General features: G+C 36.0%; 1 protein-coding gene and 1 pseudogene across 1 annotated transcript; one reads left to right on the plus strand and one right to left on the minus strand.

Annotated features, from left to right (window-relative positions):
- The first annotated feature begins 4842 nt into the window (after positions 1-4842).
- On the plus strand, positions 4843-11634 carry LOC107809709 (acetyl-CoA acetyltransferase, cytosolic 1-like). The gene is given in 14 exon segments (NM_001325842.1): positions 4843-4996; positions 5923-6021; positions 6121-6294; positions 6380-6485; positions 7729-7867; positions 8364-8441; positions 8526-8591; positions 9107-9192; positions 9431-9530; positions 9609-9719; positions 9795-9836; positions 10055-10141; positions 10379-10464; positions 11441-11634. Coding segments are annotated over 14 exon segments (1245 nt in total). The 5' UTR covers positions 4843-4959; the 3' UTR covers positions 11475-11634.
- Positions 11635-11858: 224 nt separating this feature from the next.
- On the minus strand, positions 11859-18029 carry LOC107809703 (cellulose synthase-like protein E6; annotated as a pseudogene).
- Positions 18030-18973: the final 944 nt, after the last annotated feature.

An 18973-nucleotide genomic window follows, 5' to 3' on the forward strand; every position in this document is an offset into this window, starting at 1 on the left:
TATGTATATATTTTCCGGGTTCTTCGTTATTTTAATACTGCAACACAAACACAAACGCAAACATAAACACAAACACAAATACAACAACTTAACATAATTTAAATTCGGCACACATAATGAAAATACATGCCATGGAAAGCATAAAGATAAAATACAACACTCAACACATACATTGGTTTGTTTAGTCAACTATTATCTTCTTCAACCACTCAAATTGATCCAACAACTTATTTTTTTCTTCTTCCACCTCTTTTAGTTTCTCCTTCAACGCCGTAATTTCTCGTTTATACATAACCTCATCACGTTCGTATCTTTTGTTCAAATCATGAATATACTGCAAAGTTTGTTTGTAGTATTCCTGCTTACAGGGTTCATCAATCCATATCTCAAAATTACAAAAAGGTTCGTCGCGAATCCTATAAAACTTGTTCACACACATCCAGTATCGGCGCCCAACTTCACCATCATCCCAACAGTCCGCCATCATACATTGTTTGCTGCACTGACACCTTGGTACATAAAGGCGTTCAGACATTTGTTAAAGCGAAAAAAAAACCCTGCTTTTATGGAGAGTTTTGATATTGGTTATTGTTAAGCGCAGAAAATAACTAGAATGTGTCCGTTATTTATAGGCAAGACAACACACATAACGTAGTATTTAACCGCGTTATGCTAATACATAACGTAGTATTTAACCGTGCTATGCTTCGCGCGTTAAAGATTCTTTCGAATACAAAACAGCTTTTTCGCAGGCGGGCTGCTTTTCAGTTCGACAAGACAACACACATAACGTAGTATTTAACCGCGCTATGCTTCGTGTGTATCTTTCGGATACAAAACAACTTTTTCGCAGGCGGGTAGCTTTTCAGTTCGACAAGACAACACACATAACGTAGTATTTAACCGCGTTGTGCTTCGTGTGCTAAAGATTCTTTCGGATACAAAACATCTTTTTCATAGGCGGGCAACTTTTCAGTTCGACAAGACAACACACATAACGTAGTATTTAACCGCGCTATGCTAACACATAACGTAGTATTTAATCGCGCTATATATATTCACATATTTATCAAAAATCTTCCTCTTCTGACAGTGTAGTTTTCTAATAATAATTTTAGCGTGAAATTCGAAGGTCTACTAAAAAAAATTTCTGTTTTTTAATCCAATATTATTTTTGATTACATGAACGAGAGGGAGAAATTCATTAATTTACTCAACTGAAAAATAGACCATTATCAATAACAACAATGGAAACATAATTTTATTTGATACATCTTGCAACATAAACAAATGCATACACTTATTACAACTACATTACGAAATCCAGTTACTACGTGTATCCTTGATAGTTGGGCACATTAGAAGAACTCCCACCAGGAGATGGATTACCACCGCCACCCAAACCAGCCGAAGGACAATTTCGATGGTCATGTCCTGTTTGCGAGCATATACCACATTTGCGCGCATAAACGGTATCGCTAACATCCATTTGGTTCCGTATACGCGTTCTCTTCTGCACCTGTATTTGACGCAAAAACTCCTTGTTACACACCATTTTAAATGGTTCCGGCGGCCAATAATGCTCAGCACCCACTGGTTGCAACTGTCTACTATAGGTGTTTAAGTATGCAACAATACTATATTGTTTATCAACGTAGTTGGTTGGCCTTAAACCAACATGTTGAAAGCAACTGCTGGCATATGAGCACAACATGTGGTAGATGGACCATTTCCCACAAGAGCATAACCTTGTAGATTCATTTATGGTATGTACATTATTCCCTCGATTTTTATGGATAGCGGTGCGAACTTCAAAAATATTTCTGTCTTGATCATACTGTAAAAATGAATGCTAATGTGCTTGCCACATGTATTTCTCAAATCTCTTCATCGGCAGTGGCATAAATTCAACACCCCTTTCCATCAATGACGTTGCAACTGCAGCCCTTTCAACAAACCTCTCCGCCATCTGCTTGAACGATATGCGCACCATGGCAGTGACAGGAAATCCTCTTGCCAATTTCAATAACCCATTGAAAGACTCTAACACATTTGTAGTCAGAATTCCCCATCTTCTTCCACCATTCGCATGCAAAGTCCACTTGTCAAGCTCATATCGCATCAATCAACGATAGGCTCTCTCGTCTTCCTGCTTGATAGATTCCATGTGCCTCTGGAATTTATGCTCTTGGTGGTCTATTGCTGCCATCCACATCAAATCATGCAGATCCTTGTTGGGATGTGCCTTCTGGCAATTGGCCTTCAGGTGCCTCACACAATAACGGTGGTAGGCATAAGGTTCTTGCCATGCAGGAAAATTCTCTACAGAACTTAAGATACTACCATGTCGATCAGATATTAGACAAATACCGGAAAGCTATTTGACAACGTGCTCTTTCAAATAGTTCAAAAACAACGTCCACGTCTCTTGACTTTCATTGGCACAAATAGCAAAAACTAGAGGAATTATTTGTCTATTAGCATCTACTGCAACGACGATCAACAGCTTGATATCATACTTTCCATAAACATGAGTGTCGTCTATGGATATTACCGGTCGGCAATGCGAAAAACCATTAATTGCTGGTTTAAATGCCCAGAACACGTAATTAAATATATATATTCTGGTATTCCCGGACTCCGCTCAAGCTTCCATTCAACAACCGTCCCGGGGGTTAAACTGTTGCAGTGCGGCCATGTACCTGGGTAGAGCTGCAAATGACTTATCCCAGTTACCATAAATAATTTCAAACGCACGTTTGCGCCCGAGAAATGCCTTTCTTTTGGTAATGGTATGGCCATATTCCTGGTGGACTGATGTAATGCACTCTTTGATTTTATACCTTATGGACGCTTCAAGGTGTGGAATAAGGACAAGAGAAATCAAGTCAATATCCAAGTTCTAGTGATTCCCATTGAATGTGTTCATTTCACATCTGTGGGTGGGAATATATTTACCCACTTTCCACAGACCTGTGTTCTTCTTGCTCGCACGCAGCATCCAATGACAACCCGTAAACCATCTGCGACAAACAACCTTGTAGGGAATACTTGGCAAATGATCAAGGTAGGGAATCCCTTGTGAGAGCATCCACATCCGGCATACTTGGCAAATGATCAAGGTAGGGAATCTTCCTTGAATGAAACAACACTTGGGACTCATACACTCTTAGTCTAACGGGGGTGGAGCATACTCTCTCGTCAAATTAGGTTCTTTATTATCTTCCTCCTCATCACCATCCTCACGAGGGAAGGGTGTGTCGTCTCCGGAATCATCGGCATTGTTGTCATAATCACTCTTCTCTTCCTCACTCTGTGTATCTGCCAGATCCCGATTTAATATATCGTCTTCGGGCAATTGATTCAGGACAGGTGGTTCAACTTGTTCGTTTTTACTGCACAAATAATAAAATAATAAGCTACTCAAATTAATAAATACTTTCCATATATCTGTATCACTTCACTTACAAGTCGTAATGTGTTGACATTCCTTGATGGACATTATCCTGTTGGTGATGACTCCCCGATGGACCACCATGATCCAACACACCAGAACTACGCATATTCCAACTGGGCGTGGGTTCATAACTTGTAAAAGTCATATCTGGGCGGTACCCCTGGTGGAATATATGAGTGTTAATACAAATTCAATACAACAAAAATATATATCGTAACACTAAAGAAAATTGAAGTTTACCACTCGTCTTGTGGATTATGTAAAGCATGAGAGAAATTATTTCCTCGCTCCTCATTCGCCCGTGGTGATAAGTTTAAATCAGACCAAACTCTTTCAACCGGAACCTGTCCGGCAAAAACTGCTCCAGAATAACCACCCGACGACTGAGGGTTATCCCTACTATGCTCAACCTCACTATTGCGAACGTCTTCGACCTTGACGTACATTTCCAATATTTTTATTACAAGAAATTTTCGGTATTCATCTGGAGTCCTCAAAAAATCCCTCAAAGTTTCATCATCGTCGATGTTAAACTTAGCGTAACAAGCAACCCCTTGCGGAGTGACGAAATACAGATATCTTCCGGTTACTTTAAGGTTCACCAAACGTTTCCTCATACTCATTTTTTTTTACATAACAACGATACCAATGTATCGTACTCCATTGTAAGTGGCAACTTAACATGACACTGTGGAGATAAACTATAGCTCACAGTGTTATTCGTCACCACAACCTCACCCCCAAATATAATGAAACCCTTACTTTTCGCTCTTCAGACATTATAAAAAAATGCTTGAGAATTTAACAAGAAGAAAATTTTTAACAGGAGTTACGAATATTTTTGAATGGATTTTTGTAAAATCGTAACGCCTTTAAATAAGACAATGCTTAGCTCGGGGGAGCTGAATTATTTTTAGGTATTTCGCTCTTTTAAAGACACTATACCCATTTAAATTATTGTTATGTCAGTTAAATGCATGAGATTATTGGTGGGCCCAAGCATTATAGATGTATAATACTTTAAAAGAGCGCTATACGTTAACTTTCAAAACGTCCGTTAATATATAGCGCTCTTTAGAAGAGCGTTATATAAGGATAAATCACTCTTTTTTTTACACTTATTTCTGTGCTACGCGACAAAAAAAAAGCACGTTTAGGTTCTGGGCTCCAAATAAATATTGATAGCACCAGAGACGTAACCAAACTAATAACGGCGCTATATCGATTTGGACACGCCCTTCTATGCAATTGCTAATCTTTTTACTCCATCTGCTGACACCATTTATTATGCGCAAGCAGCTCTATCTCCATAAAATACAAAATACAATTGATTGAAACTTCAAATTAACTTATTGCAAAAAATTTATTCACGGCCTTAAAATTCATCTTTGATCAAGCTCTTTCCTCTGTTCGTTACTTTATCTTGGCTCAAAATCAGTTCACTTGGGTCGTATTCATCTTTGATTCTTGTTCTTGAACGGATCATTTTTGGAGAAATCTATATGGCAAAGATGGTTAATGATTCCATTAAACCTCGAGGTTCTTCTTTCCCTTTTAACTTTAAATCTCTCATGGATTTTTCAGAATTTGAATTATTTATTTATTTATAGCTTGTAAGAATGGTGGGTTTGGAGTAGGAGAGTCAGCTTTCTGATTTTACCTTTGAATTTATGTTTTTTTTAAAAATAAAAATTTACATAATTAGAAGCTACATAAACACTATAAATCACAATTTTTATGGTTAAATTTCGTTGACTCGTTGAATTGTAATGGTACCAAAGGAAATGATCTCCTATAACCAGTTACAATTTGAATAGAAGACAATGATCCTTTTTATTTTTGACTCACTTTCAGAAATAATAAAAGAATAAATAAAAAGAGGGGCAAAGTGCTACAAAAAGATCTCTGTTATTTTTTAGTCTTATCTATGAGAGGAGATCATACTACAAAGATATCAGTTTATGTGGCACCATTTGACTAGGCATGTAGTTTAAGATAGAAAAGAAACTTTCGAAATTTATGGTCTAAGACAAGCCTTAGACATTTGTGTGGCTTTAAATCAATTCATTAAGGGTAATGGGGAAACTCAAATGTTAAATTGTTTCTAAATATAGAAAGATACATTCTTTTTGGGGACTGACTAAAAAGGAAAGAGTGCCACACAAATTGGGACGGAGGGAGTATGTTTTATCGATCTCCTTTAAAAAGGGCCATATAACTAAAAGCACATTTGTGACGGGTTGTAAAACTGATCTCCGACAAACAAATTCGGCCAAAGACAGTTGTTTGGTGCTATTAGTGTTTGGTTAGAAGTCTTTAACATATATGTACATATTTATCTGTCTAGGCATGCTTTGTTTCATCTATTATTTAGTGGTACTGGTATAGCAATTAATAAAGTGATCATAAAGATCTGATTTTTAGCACCAAAAAATGTATGTATGACGGAATGTTTGAAATTCCAGATGTATGCATTGTGGGTGTTGCTCGAACGCCAATGGGTGGTTTCCTTGGTTCTCTTTCGTCTTTGTCTGCTACAGAGCTTGGTTCTGTAGCTATCCGAGGTGAGATTAATGGATAGCTAAATTTTGCATTACTTATCTAATGTCCATTTAGCATTGTTGGTTATGTTAGTAAACTTCCCGTGTTTGTTACGCCTGTAGCTGCTCTTAAGAGAGCAAATGTAGACCCGTCCCTTGTTCAAGAGGTCTTCTTTGGAAATGTTCTCAGTGCAAACTTAGGTCAAGCCCCTGCTAGACAGGCTGCCTTAGGAGCCGGGATTCCTAATTCAGTGATTTGCACGACCATCAACAAAGTTTGTTCTTCGGGACTTAAAGGTGGGATCACTATATATACATTTCGATGATTTCTATCAAACTTTTTTCCCCCCGCTTTTTCCTGACATGTTTATGTTTCTTGTAGCAACAATGATTGCAGCTCAGACTATACAATCAGGAAGCAATGATATCGTTGTGACTGGTGGCATGGAAAGCATGTCTAATGTACCGAAATACCTAGCTCAAGCAAGGTTTGATTTTTGGTTCTAATAATTGTATGTATCTGGATAATAATAAAATAAGAAAGCCTCACTTCCCAAGGAAAAAGAATAAAAAAGAAAAGAGGGAGGAAGCAAAAGGAAAGAGTAAAATCACTTACTCTTCAAGTGTTAGTGTTTTCTGTCTTTCTTCCATCGATAATGTTCACATCCTTAATCTATTGTGGCTGTAAAGCCATCCTATGTGAATTACAAAATTATCTTAATTATGTGAAAACGAGAAACCAATCTTTAGTCTCTTGGTTCTCCAGGAAGATTTGCATGCTTTAAAGTTTGCGATGCCTTAAAGTGTAGCTTTTTACATCCAGCCCCTCATGTCATAGGCATCTTTGGTGGAAGACACTACACCGTTGCATTCAAATATATGTATTTATGTCTGTGAATCAAGCTGTTTCTTTATATTCTGGATTGGATCTTACATGAGGACTCCTATAGATAATCACCTGAAAGATCTTTGTTTCTCTGATCGTTTAAAGACAACGTTCTTTAAAGATTTTCTCTTTCTTCCTTTTATTGGTCTGCTTTGAGGAAGCTCCATTTTGAGAATGGCTGCCACAAGGCTGGATAAGATTAGGAATGTAGATATTCGGGAGAAGGTGGACGTGGCTCCCATGGACGACAAGATGCGGGAAGCAAGACTTAGATGGTCCGGGCACGTGCGGAGGAGAAGCATAGATGCCCCGGTTAGGAGGTGTGAGACGTTAGCATTGGCAGGTACGAGGAGAGGTAGAGGACGACCTAAGAAGTATTGGGGTGAGGTGATCAGGCAAGACATGGCGCGACTTCAGATCTCCGAGGACATGGCTCTGGATAGGAAGGGGTGGAGGTCGAGCATTAGGGTTGTAGGTTAGGGTTGTTCCGGGGGGTGGCCTGTTGTTGTTTCGTGGTTTATGTAGTTTCCTCACTATTTTCTATGGTAGTATTGTTGTTTATAGTTATTGCTTTTACATCTATTTTTCTACTTCTTATGATGTTGTTAATATTTTTTATCTTCTATTGTTGTTACTGACATATTGTCTATTGTTTATTTTTCTTCTTCTCGAGCCGAGGGTCTTTCGGAAACAACCTCTCTATCCTTCTGGGGTAGGGGTAAGGTCTGCGTACATTCTACCCTCCCCAGACCCCACTTGTGGGATTATACTGGGTTGTTGTTGTTGTTGTTGTATAACATACAGTAAAAACCATTTGCCATTTCTGATTTTACTTATTTCGATAGGAAGGGGTCGCGGCTAGGTCATGATACTATAGTAGATGGCATGCTAAAAGATGGACTCTGGGATGCCTATAATGATTTCGGGATGGGCGTCTGTGCAGAACTATGTGCTGATCAGTATAAAATCACAAGACAACAGCAGGTAACATCTGTTGCTACCTCAAATTTTCAAGATTTCTCTCTTCGTCTATGAATCATGTTAGGAACTTGCAGTCAGCATTCCTCTCTTTTTCTGCCTGTTGACCTTTCCCTTTCTCCATTGTTCATGAGTTGGTCTTTTTAGTAATACATCTCCACCTGTTTGTCTAGGTACTCTACTTTTTAGTATCTTTCTTGTATCGGGTGCTCTTCCCAAATCAATAAAATTATTATTCTATTAAAAAAAAAGTTCCACGACCAATCAAAAGGACAAACATGTAATTTCCTTGTTATCAACCTCTTTCTCACGGGGGTGTTCCTGCCTCCTGTTTTCTTACTTTTCCTTTTGTGGGAACTGGGAAGTACTATAAGGGTGTTTTTATTGTAGAGCTTAGAGCTGCTTTGTTTTCTGGAAGCAAATGCCTTAGAATTGTGAAAACGTAGTGTTAAACATGATTGTCTATTGAATTTTCTACCTGTGCTTTATCTTCTTTCTCTAGGATTCTTACGCTATTCAAAGCTTTGAGCGAGGAATTGCTGCACAACGTAGTGGTGCATTTGTGTGGGAAATAGTTCCGGTGAGATTCTACATTCCTTTTTTAGGTATAAATGATGCTCTAGAAAGTTGAGAGTTTAGACTAAAGTTTTGATGTTTCGTGCAGGTAGAAATTTCTGGTGGAAGTGGAAGACCATCTACATATGTTGATAAAGATGAAGGTTTAATAAAGGTGAACCAGATTCGTTAACAAACTGACGTATAGTACTTACTTTTTTTTTTTTTTGTTTCCATGTGAGATTATTTTTTCGTAGATCGAATCTTTTTAATCTGCTTTACCTTTTTATCTATCCTTTACGCATATTTTCACCCCTTAATGTGGGAAACTGCATCTGACTAGCTATAGGAAAATCCCTGAGCTATTTCTTGCCTAATACTCTATAGTAAAATAATGCTTCAATGTGCAATTTAGCTGTCTCTGAATGTCATTGATAAACGTTCTTTATCCATTTTAATCTAATTCCAGTCAGTTATACTCTTGGGCAGTAGAATTTTGGCAATTTTCACGGGTGGTTTTCTTTCCCATGTACAGTGTCAAACACACATACTTGATTTCCCTATCTCCTTCCATACATTCTTGACAAAAATTCTATCCGTCCATGCTTGGTTTCCAATAATGGAATTGATCCCTTGATCTGCTGAGTCACTTATTTACGTTCAAACCTCTTTTCATTTTTGTTTTGCTAGTTTGATGCCTCCAAACTAAAAAAGCTTAGACCAAGTTTCAAGGAGAATGGAGGTTCTGTCACTGCAGGCAATGCTTCCATTATAAGGTATTCTATCTCTGTCTCTCTTTCTCTGCCTCAGCACACGTGCATGTGCCACAGCCGACAAATTTCTTTTCATGCTTTTTTTGGCGTCCTTGAAACATATGATAGTAATGAGAACCTGCTTCTGGTGTTCCTTTAGTATTTTTCATGAACAATCCTGTGTTAACGCTGTCGCTGCTAGATGTAGAAAGTAGGCGCATACATTTGATTTATTTTGACCTCTTGTATGCTGTAAGTCTAGTGATGGCGCTGCAGCATTAGTTCTGGTGAGTGGACAAAAGGCACTTGAACTTGGATTGCAAGTAATTGGTAGGATCAGAGGATTTGCAGATGCAGCTCAGGTAGAAGAGATGTTTTTTTTTTTGGTTGTCTGAGTTTTACAACTTACTGCAACTTGTCTGACAAGATTTACTGGGCAGGCACCTGAGTTATTTACAACAGCTCCAGCTCTTGCAATACCAAAAGCAATTAAGAATTCTGGCCTTGAGTCATCTCAAATTGACTATTATGAAATAAATGAAGCGTTCTCTGTAAGGATCTGTACTATGCCTTCTGATTTGTATTTTTTTCTCGCTTGGCCATAATTTATCATGTTTGCTTCGCAGGTGGTGGCTCTTGCCAACAAAAGACTGCTCAATCTCAATTCCGTTAGTCTCCAATTTCTCTGCTCTTTGCTTTTGACCCTTCCCTTTGGAAAATCAATAGTTGCTTATTGTTACTCTCTGCTTATGTAGCGAATTTATTGTGGCAAATTTAGTTGGAGAAAACAAAGAAATGTGCTAATTTTGTTTGAAATCTGTAATTCCTCTTCCAATTTTATCACGTCCTCTTTCTCAATCCTGTTATAATATTGTCCCGCTGTCAGGGAAAGCTAAATGCACATGGTGGAGCTGTGTCATTGGGACATCCCTTGGGGTGCAGTGGAGCTAGGATCCTGGTATCTCTTTTAGGGGTATGTTGGCCGCATCTTCCTAAAACTCTTATGCTTAAGCAATTACATTCTTTCTCAAACTATTATGCTTAAGCAATTAGACTTGTCCAGTTTGTGTTATTTATTGGTTAAATATGATTTGACCATATATTTATTGATGGATATTGATAGATTGTTGTAGTAATGGACAACTAAATAGTATCGGCACAAAGTTGCTGTATTTTGTTTTTGTCTTACACAATTGTAACTATGGTTCAGGTATTGAAGCACAAGAATGGGAAGTTTGGTGTTGCAGGAATCTGCAATGGGGGAGGAGGCGCATCTGCTCTTGTTGTAGAGCTCATGTAATCCCTTTCTTTAGTGAATTTTATGATTTATTGGCTTATTCAACCTCTTTAGATTTTTTGCCACAAGTTTGTTTTTCTCTTTTTCTAATCCTTTTTGCTACAAGTGCTTTTGCTTAACCCCAAACATAAATCTGAAACTGGTGGGATAAATGATCCAGTCACTGTATTTTATGCTCAGAAAATTTGCATCCTGAACTTTTGAACCTTAACTCAACATTGTAAGTATAAACCGGAACTTTGTTTGAAGAGCTTATTTGTATTATCATAGGAAAACGTACACGTACATCTTAGACCCTAGTGGTGCAGGACAGAATTCAGGAATCAACTCATATTTTTCGCTCTTCTTTGTCTGGTGAGGAATAAAGCATCTTTTGAGAACTATAGTTCTCTCTAGCATGCTAAAATTGTTTTTCACTCTCTTTCACATCTACAGAAAAGACCAGTCAAAATGCTTTGCCCCATGACCTCCTTAGCGAGCAGATGCCATAAACCTTTATGTCCAATAAAACAGTAGAAAGTGATTTTAGAAAATACTTCCCTTTGTATAAAATTTTTCATTATGCCAAATACGGCCTACAGTTTCTGGTGCTTGCAGCGGAATATGTTTTGCTTTACTAGGTTCAGGAACTATAAAAAAGAAGAAGTCATTTCCGTCTTTGATTATAATTAAAATAAATATAGTCAACTCTACACAAGATGAAGAATGAAAGAGGAAGTCCATGATTGGATAAAAGTTCTAGTGTTCTACACGCGTGATTGTCTTTCAAAGTTGATACCTCTATTCTGATTGGGGAATAATTATTTGGTGAAATTTCCTAGAAACATCAGCGAACTCAAAATAGTTTGAGTTGAAGTTACCTAAACTTAGATAAGAGTCTTTACACTGCAGTTTACTCACTGCAATCAGCTCCATGTAAAGATTGCATTTGATTCAAGTAATGTGTCTTTAATCATAAAGTCTTGCATATTGCAGGCCTATAAGGATGGTGGCACGTTCATCGCTTTGAAACTGGAATAGTTTGTACTATATTTACGTCTAGCTGCTGCACAGTTGCATGCCTGCTGAGTTCTGCCACATTGCGTCAAAAGTAGTGAGGTATCTGAATGCTTGTATCCATTATGTAAAACCATATAAGCAATAACCTAATAATACCATGAAAATCGAGCAAACACTTGTTTCCCTTAACATTCCGTATAGTTAGCATTTCTGCTCGTTTGTGTCACATAATCCTCCATCATCAATAAATGAATGTTCATTAGTTTTTACATTGAGGACTCCACAGCTATGGCACTTCGTCACTATATATATAGGAACGCCCAACTTTTTATATTACATACAGTGGTGCTGACAGTACAACAGAGTACATACATGAACTGATAACTGAAAAGTGTGACATGATCAGTATTTGGCTAACAGATACAAAAAGGTAGCTAAGACAAGAGAACTACAGGTGACAGCAAAGGGCATACATCCCTTGTCATTCCTCAAGAAAAGCCCCTCATATAAAGGCAAGTTAACAACTACTATTAACCCCGTTAAAAGAATCTGAATACCAAGAGATTCTACAATAACTGCAGCCTCATGTGGATCCATAATAACCCTTAACATGACATCTCCAAGACAGAAAAGGTTCCACACTGCTATGGTTGCTAAAACATTGAACATAGGTGTTGACGATGAGGAAGTAGTGCCAAACTCCATGATTTCTTGCTCATATCTTTGACTGACATTTTCATTATCTGAACCTTTTGCTGTGATTACAAAACCTGACTTGACGAACCCTGCCAATGTAAAGATGGTTTGAAAGAAGGCAAATAGGTAAGAAGTCAATCTCTTGTATATCCAGAGTCTTTGATCATTCCACCATCCTTTCAATGTGCCTCCACACCATAGATGTTCTAGTAAGCTATATGTTGTAGTGGCAATGGCAACATATACATATGGTAGCATCCAGAGGCTTGACAACTGTATATGCAGAAATTAAATGGCTTACTATACTTAGAAGAACATACATAAATGTTGCTGCAAGGTTGCCTGCCAGTCATTCTCTCTTTATGTAGGATTTCGCTAACCTACTATATGACTGTATTAGGTTATCGTTGTCCCCAATTTTTAGTTCTTAGAAATAAACATGACAGCTCATTCAAAATATATCATGATTCTGGTAAAGATTTAGTGGGCAGCCCGGTGCACTAAGCTCTTGCTGTGCTCGGGGTCCGGGGAAGGGATGAACCACAATGGTCTATTGTACGCAGCCTTACCCTGTATTTCTGCAAGAGATCGTTTCCACGGTTCGAACCCGTGACCTCCTGGTTACATGGCAGAAACTTTACAAGTTACACCAAGGCTTCCCTTCTTTAAAGATTTAGTGGGATTCACCCAAAATCCTACTAAAGGTCGTGATGATGCTTAACCTCCTCGCTAGGCAAGCCAACACTCAAACAACCATAAGTAAAACAGATTATCTAAATCTTTAACAGAATCATGATATAATATGAAAGCAGAAATAGTCTCAAAACCAATATTATAAATGTAATATCTGAGACAAGGTCTAAACACGACGACAACTGTCTACAATGCCTAATACCCAGTGTCACAACTATCACAAGTATCGAACAAGGATAAAGAGTGCATATACATATACATACAATGATAAAGAGTGCCTATACATATACATACATATGCATTCATATGTACATGTATATATATAATATATAGACACTTATTTCTTAGAGGGACATACCTTTGGAAACAAGCTGATGCCATGGAGAAGGCAAAATGATGGGACAATAGTATAATATAAGGTAGGCATCCAATTTGCAGCACAAAGCAAGAAGCTACAGTATGAAATCTGAAGTTTGAGTGGGATTTTTCCTTTGCCATATATGAAAGGGCAGTATTTTGAAAGGAATATCTGAAAATTACCCTCTGCCCATCTCTTATGTTGTACTAGAGTTTCCAAAAGTGTTGTTGGAGCAAGACCTAAGAAGCCTTTCCTCTCTGGATTGAAGTACACTGATTTCCAACCTCTGCATTGTATTGCTAATCCAGTAATCACATCTTCTACAGCACAACCATACTTCAATCCTACCTGCAGATGGAATCAATGCAAAAGGCATTTCTATGGTTAGAAAATCTAAGAGTATTGGTAAAATTTATTTTCTCCGGAAAATACTTTTTGACAACCAAACACCGGAAAATAACTTCTAAAAACATCTTCCATCATACCAAATACACCCTTAATTTGGCTTTGATTTCTTTGGTTTTTTTTTTTTTGGGGGGGGGGGGGGTCTTAAAGGGGTGTAATTAATTAAGGAAAATTACCTCTTTACCCCTTGAGTGCCCTCTTCATATGAGCAACTAGCAAGAATTTTGCATGTTTCTTCAAGCATATCACTAGTTTCTTTGTATTCTCTCTTGTTGTCCACTTCTTTCTTATAGTAATTTATTATCTTGGATCCTTTACAGTATTTCTTTCCACACAGAACTTCTCTCCCATGAAAGCAGCCAGTACCAATGTACGAAGGTCCTCCACTTGCATCTAATCCTGGAAGCTCTACCTTCACAATCACCAAATAATAACAAATCAGATACAGTTTGACCTCTTTATAACAACATTTCTATATAACAGTTATTCACTATAAAAACCAAGTTTTTCTCGGAACCGATTATTATATTATGTAATAATATATGTCTTCTATAACAACACTTTACTATAACAACCAAAAAATATCGGAACAAACGACGTTGATATAGAGATGTTTTGACTGTATATGAATCCTTATTAATTACTCCCTCCATTCCAAGTTATGTGACGTAGTTTGGCTCGTCATTGCTTACGAGAGAAATGAAGACTTTTAAAACTTGTAGACTAGTCTGAAATATACTCTAATACTTGTATGATTGTGTAAGGTTTTTAAAATTTGTGGTTTTAAACATGTCATAACATTTGTGTGACTATAAACTTGTTATGAAGAGTAAAATGAGAAATTTAACTTAAATTGTTTCCAAATTTAAAAAGAGACATTCTTTTTTTAAACATACGAAAAAGGAAATAGAGTCTTCACGTAAACGGAAACAGAAGGAATAGTAATTAGATGTATTATTTTATATAGGGATAGGGTTCTTTAATTACAATAACTTATCTCAAACTTGGTATATAGCTCTTACCTCAGTAATTACACGTAAATAATTGCTGTAAAGATCATTCTTGGTGATATTACTAAATTGCTGAGGATATTGTACAAAAGCAATGCCATCGCTTTGTTCTTCATCTAGGAAAAAGCACAAGGCATCTCTCACTGATTCTGAATTGTTTGAGTACATGTCACAATCCACATTCAGAATAATAGGACTGTTGCTTATTCTTGCTGACACCCTTATCTGTTCATGTTTTTTTTTCTTCAAAGAGTCAAATAATGGTTACACCAAATTGTCTGACATTAAGGAAAAAAAAAACAAGAACTTTATTGGTGTGAAGCTTGTTAACTTAAAATAGTTTAAGTTCTATGCGGCGACAATATAAATAATCCACACAATTAATTAGGTCATTGTATTGTTCAAAGTTTAACTTATATACAACCGATAATATAAAGAAGATTTTATATTGTTAGATTATCCGGAAGATATTTATAAGTAACCCTCCATAAAAAATTTAATGGAGTTTGTAATCTTGAAAATAAGATAAGTTAGTGGTATAATAGGTAAATGGGACGTAAAAATTCTTTATATTATCAATGGATGTACTAGTTAAACTCAATGGAAAATTACAAGTAAATCTCTTGATAAATGTTAATTGATAATCTGCTAAAAGAAATAACATATCTGATATAACAAGTTAAATTTTCATTGATATTATAAAAGCATCTTCATACCATTAGTTTATATAACTAAAAAATAAGTTAAAAGCGGGTAACTCGGTACACAAAGTATTCCGCATTCACGCAGGGTCCAGGGAAGGATCGTATCCCAAGTGGTGTAATGTAGGCTGTCTATCCTAATGCAAGCATCGATAGTTGGTTTCACGGCTCGAACTCGTGACCCATAGGTCATACGGAGACAACTTTATCGTTGCCCGAAGGCTCCTCTTCCCAAAACAAAACAAAAAAAACTAAGTTAAAAGAGAGCAAGTTAATTACCAAGGCATTCATGGCTCCTGCTTTGAAGTGATGGTGGTGTTGGGGTCTCTTTTCTCTTGCCAGGTATACTAAAGTTGGAAAAATTTGTCCTACCACATCCACATTTTCACTACTGTCAATTAATATCTGCAACAAATTGAAGCAAATATTTCAGTAGAAATATCAAATAAACTTTATGTTCACTTCTTTGAAAAGAATGAAAAAACGCTTATTTACTTGGATGATAGTGTGATGGTCTTTGCTTGAAATGAAATTCCACTCTCGAAATCCTTTATGTTGTTTTCTCAGCATTTCAGGGACATGGCCTTGCCTTGTAATTTCATCAATCCTTTTAATCATAGCTTCGTATAGCTTCTGTAAGTTAGGCATATAGACAAAAACAAGTTAAGAACGATATTAATCTGTTTTGATTCAGAAAGAAAGGGCCAGTGACCCACTGTTCAAAACTCGGTAGATAATAGATATGCCTCTTTACCCTTCTCCACTTAAATATCTGTCTTTTGTCAACTACACGATTCGAACATTTGACGTGCTCCTAATACATATTGCGTGTTGCAATCATACCACTAGACCAAGCTGACATATAAGTTCCTGTACTAAAAATTTAGGGTTTAAGTGACTAATGATGTAAAAAATATTTACACTATCAGGTCACTTATTATGTAATTACAAGTATATTTTTTGATAAGCATTAATTTGTAATATAATAAAAGTGGTAATTAACATGCTGTCACAGATTAAAAGTCACTAATAACGTAAAAAAAATTTTACACTATCAATATATATATATATATATATATATATATAAAACTTAAATCCGTTAATTAAATATATGTGAATTTTTCTATGAATAAATTAACAATTTATCAAGTTAAACTAGCATATAATAGCAGAAAAAAACTGTAAGGAGTTAATAATATATATATGTTACCTTGATGGAAATAAACTCATCAGTTGATAACAATTCATGAGTTTCATGATTATTCATTGAAAAATAAGCAGCTGGTGAAGGTGTTTGTACTTTAAATTTCTTGCAAAATGGCAACCAATATTTGGAAAATTCAGAAGCTTCAAAGAGAGCAAAGAACATAATCTCAGAACAACCATCGTCTGAGATATAAACATTCATCTTCTGAGGTGGATAGTTATAAGCCATTAGAGATAAAACTGTGTTTATCACCATAGATGGTGGCTCTTTCACATGGTTTGCTGTGCATACAAATATGTCTATACTCGGTAGCTCCTCGTCCCTGAATCTGCATGTTGTACATAGACAATGGCGAAGACAGAAATTTCATTAAGGATATTAAAGATTAATATGTACGTATAAAAAGCACGTAGTAGTATCATTTAACCTATATGATAAAATGTAATTTTTCTGCAAAGGGTGTCTAACCATTCTTCGTCTAATGTAGCTTCGGATCTGTATATACAGGGGCGTATCTATGTGGAGAAGCATGATGTACGTGAACTCCTGTTTCTTTTGAAAAATTACTTATATATATATATATGTGCGTATACCCTCAAAGAATTCTATGGTATAACGATTATTAGGTGCACCTTTATAAGTGGTGTTAAAGGTTCAAATCTCATGTTTATCTTATTATTTTTTCCTTTTATTTCCTCTCTAGAATTGAGCTTAATGTTTCAAATCTCGTGTTTAGCATTCCCGTTGTGTTTTAACTAAGTATTTTTTTTTTAAATTTGGTTTATCCATTCAAAATTTCAAAAATCAAACACATTGAAATCGTGCAAGAAAAAAATTCAATTTTGAACCTATAATTTCGAAATGTAAAAAGTTTATGGTAAATAGAACTTAAAAGTTGAACTCGTCAAATATAAATCCTAAATCCACCTCTTCGTCGTAGTGCACCCATCTTCTTGATATTATTAGTAATAGTAAAAAAAGACTAAACAATAGTGTATACCGTTAATTATTTGCAAATATAAAAATATGTCATTTTTTAATAACGGAGTAATTGCAATGAATAGTGTCATGTACACAAGAAGCCTAAAAATGGTGGAAGTATTTGGAAACAATTTAGTCTATCTTTGTTCTCGGTCAAACTACCACACAATAATTCATTAAATGAAAGGAAGTAATAAATTTTTCCTATCTTTAAGTGGTATTTTATAAATTAAAAGAAAATATACCTCTGAGAAAGTCTATCCTTGAAAGTATAACGATAAACAGCATTGCATCGAAGTGATTGAGTTATAATCCAGTAACATATATACCAAACTTCTGCCATTAACAAACCAATCCAACCCCATCTTCCTTTAATTGGCAGTACGTTACTCACTCTGTGAAAGCATATAAAGAGTATTCCAATTAATACTGAGATTGCATATACCCAATAAAGTTTACGTCCTTTTGCTCCCTTTGTTTCAAATAAAGGAACGTAATTACTATCTTTTCCCATAAATCTAATTGTATTGTTTCTCTCTTAATTTTCCCTCTGCCTTTTCTTGCCTTTCTCTTTCCCTTTCTTGCACTTAATTTCTCAATTCCCTTGTGTTGTAAAAGCTTAAATAGGTGAGTCCAGTGTGTGTAGAATAACTAAGAGAAATGTGGCCAAGCCACGCGTGTAATAAATCTTACAATCACCCGTCGCCCGTTAATTCCTTTTATATATGGGGTAAAACGGGGGTTTGACAGAATTATTGTTTTAAAAGAAAAGGAAGAAGAAAAGAGTCTTGTTACTCTCAAAAGATATCTATAGATAATACTAGTTACCTATATTTATTTGGTATAAAATAAGGGTAGATTACCTACTACAACAAATAAAGATGACATGATATCGTGTTAGTGGTCATGCAATCTTATTTATCTAAAAGTTTAAACTTTAGAGAATTGACATTTTTAATTATTTATTTTAAGTTTAGAGAACACGTAAATACGTGTAAACTTGATTAATTTTCTTGAGCTAAACCTATAGAAATACGTTGTTGAAGAATGATGGTGATAGAGAAACTTGAATCAACGTATGCTTGTTATTTTGCTATGTAACGCTTTCTAGTTCATTCTTTTTTCTTTTTTCTTTTTGGTTTAATTATATTTAGTATTAAGAACTCAGTAGTCCGATTTATTTGGATTAAACTTGCATCGGGTGGATTCACTATAGGATAATTAAAGCCTTATTAAAATTTGACTTTAGGCTACTAATTACTTTATCAATAAACAGTAATCGTACGTTGAAACTTTCTCCCGCGAGCACTAGTAATCTTTCGTTGGTATACGTAATTAATTTCTTTTGGCTCGATCAGTAGAATATTGCCAATAAGGAAATATTTGGATATGTTCTAAATGGGTTCTTATCACTAGTGTTAGTTTATTTGTACTGATGTGGTTGAGGGAAGAAAATTT

Source organism: Nicotiana tabacum, chromosome 23, assembly GCF_000715075.1.
Source record: "Nicotiana tabacum cultivar K326 chromosome 23, ASM71507v2, whole genome shotgun sequence".
Lineage (NCBI taxonomy): Eukaryota > Viridiplantae > Streptophyta > Magnoliopsida > Solanales > Solanaceae > Nicotiana > Nicotiana tabacum.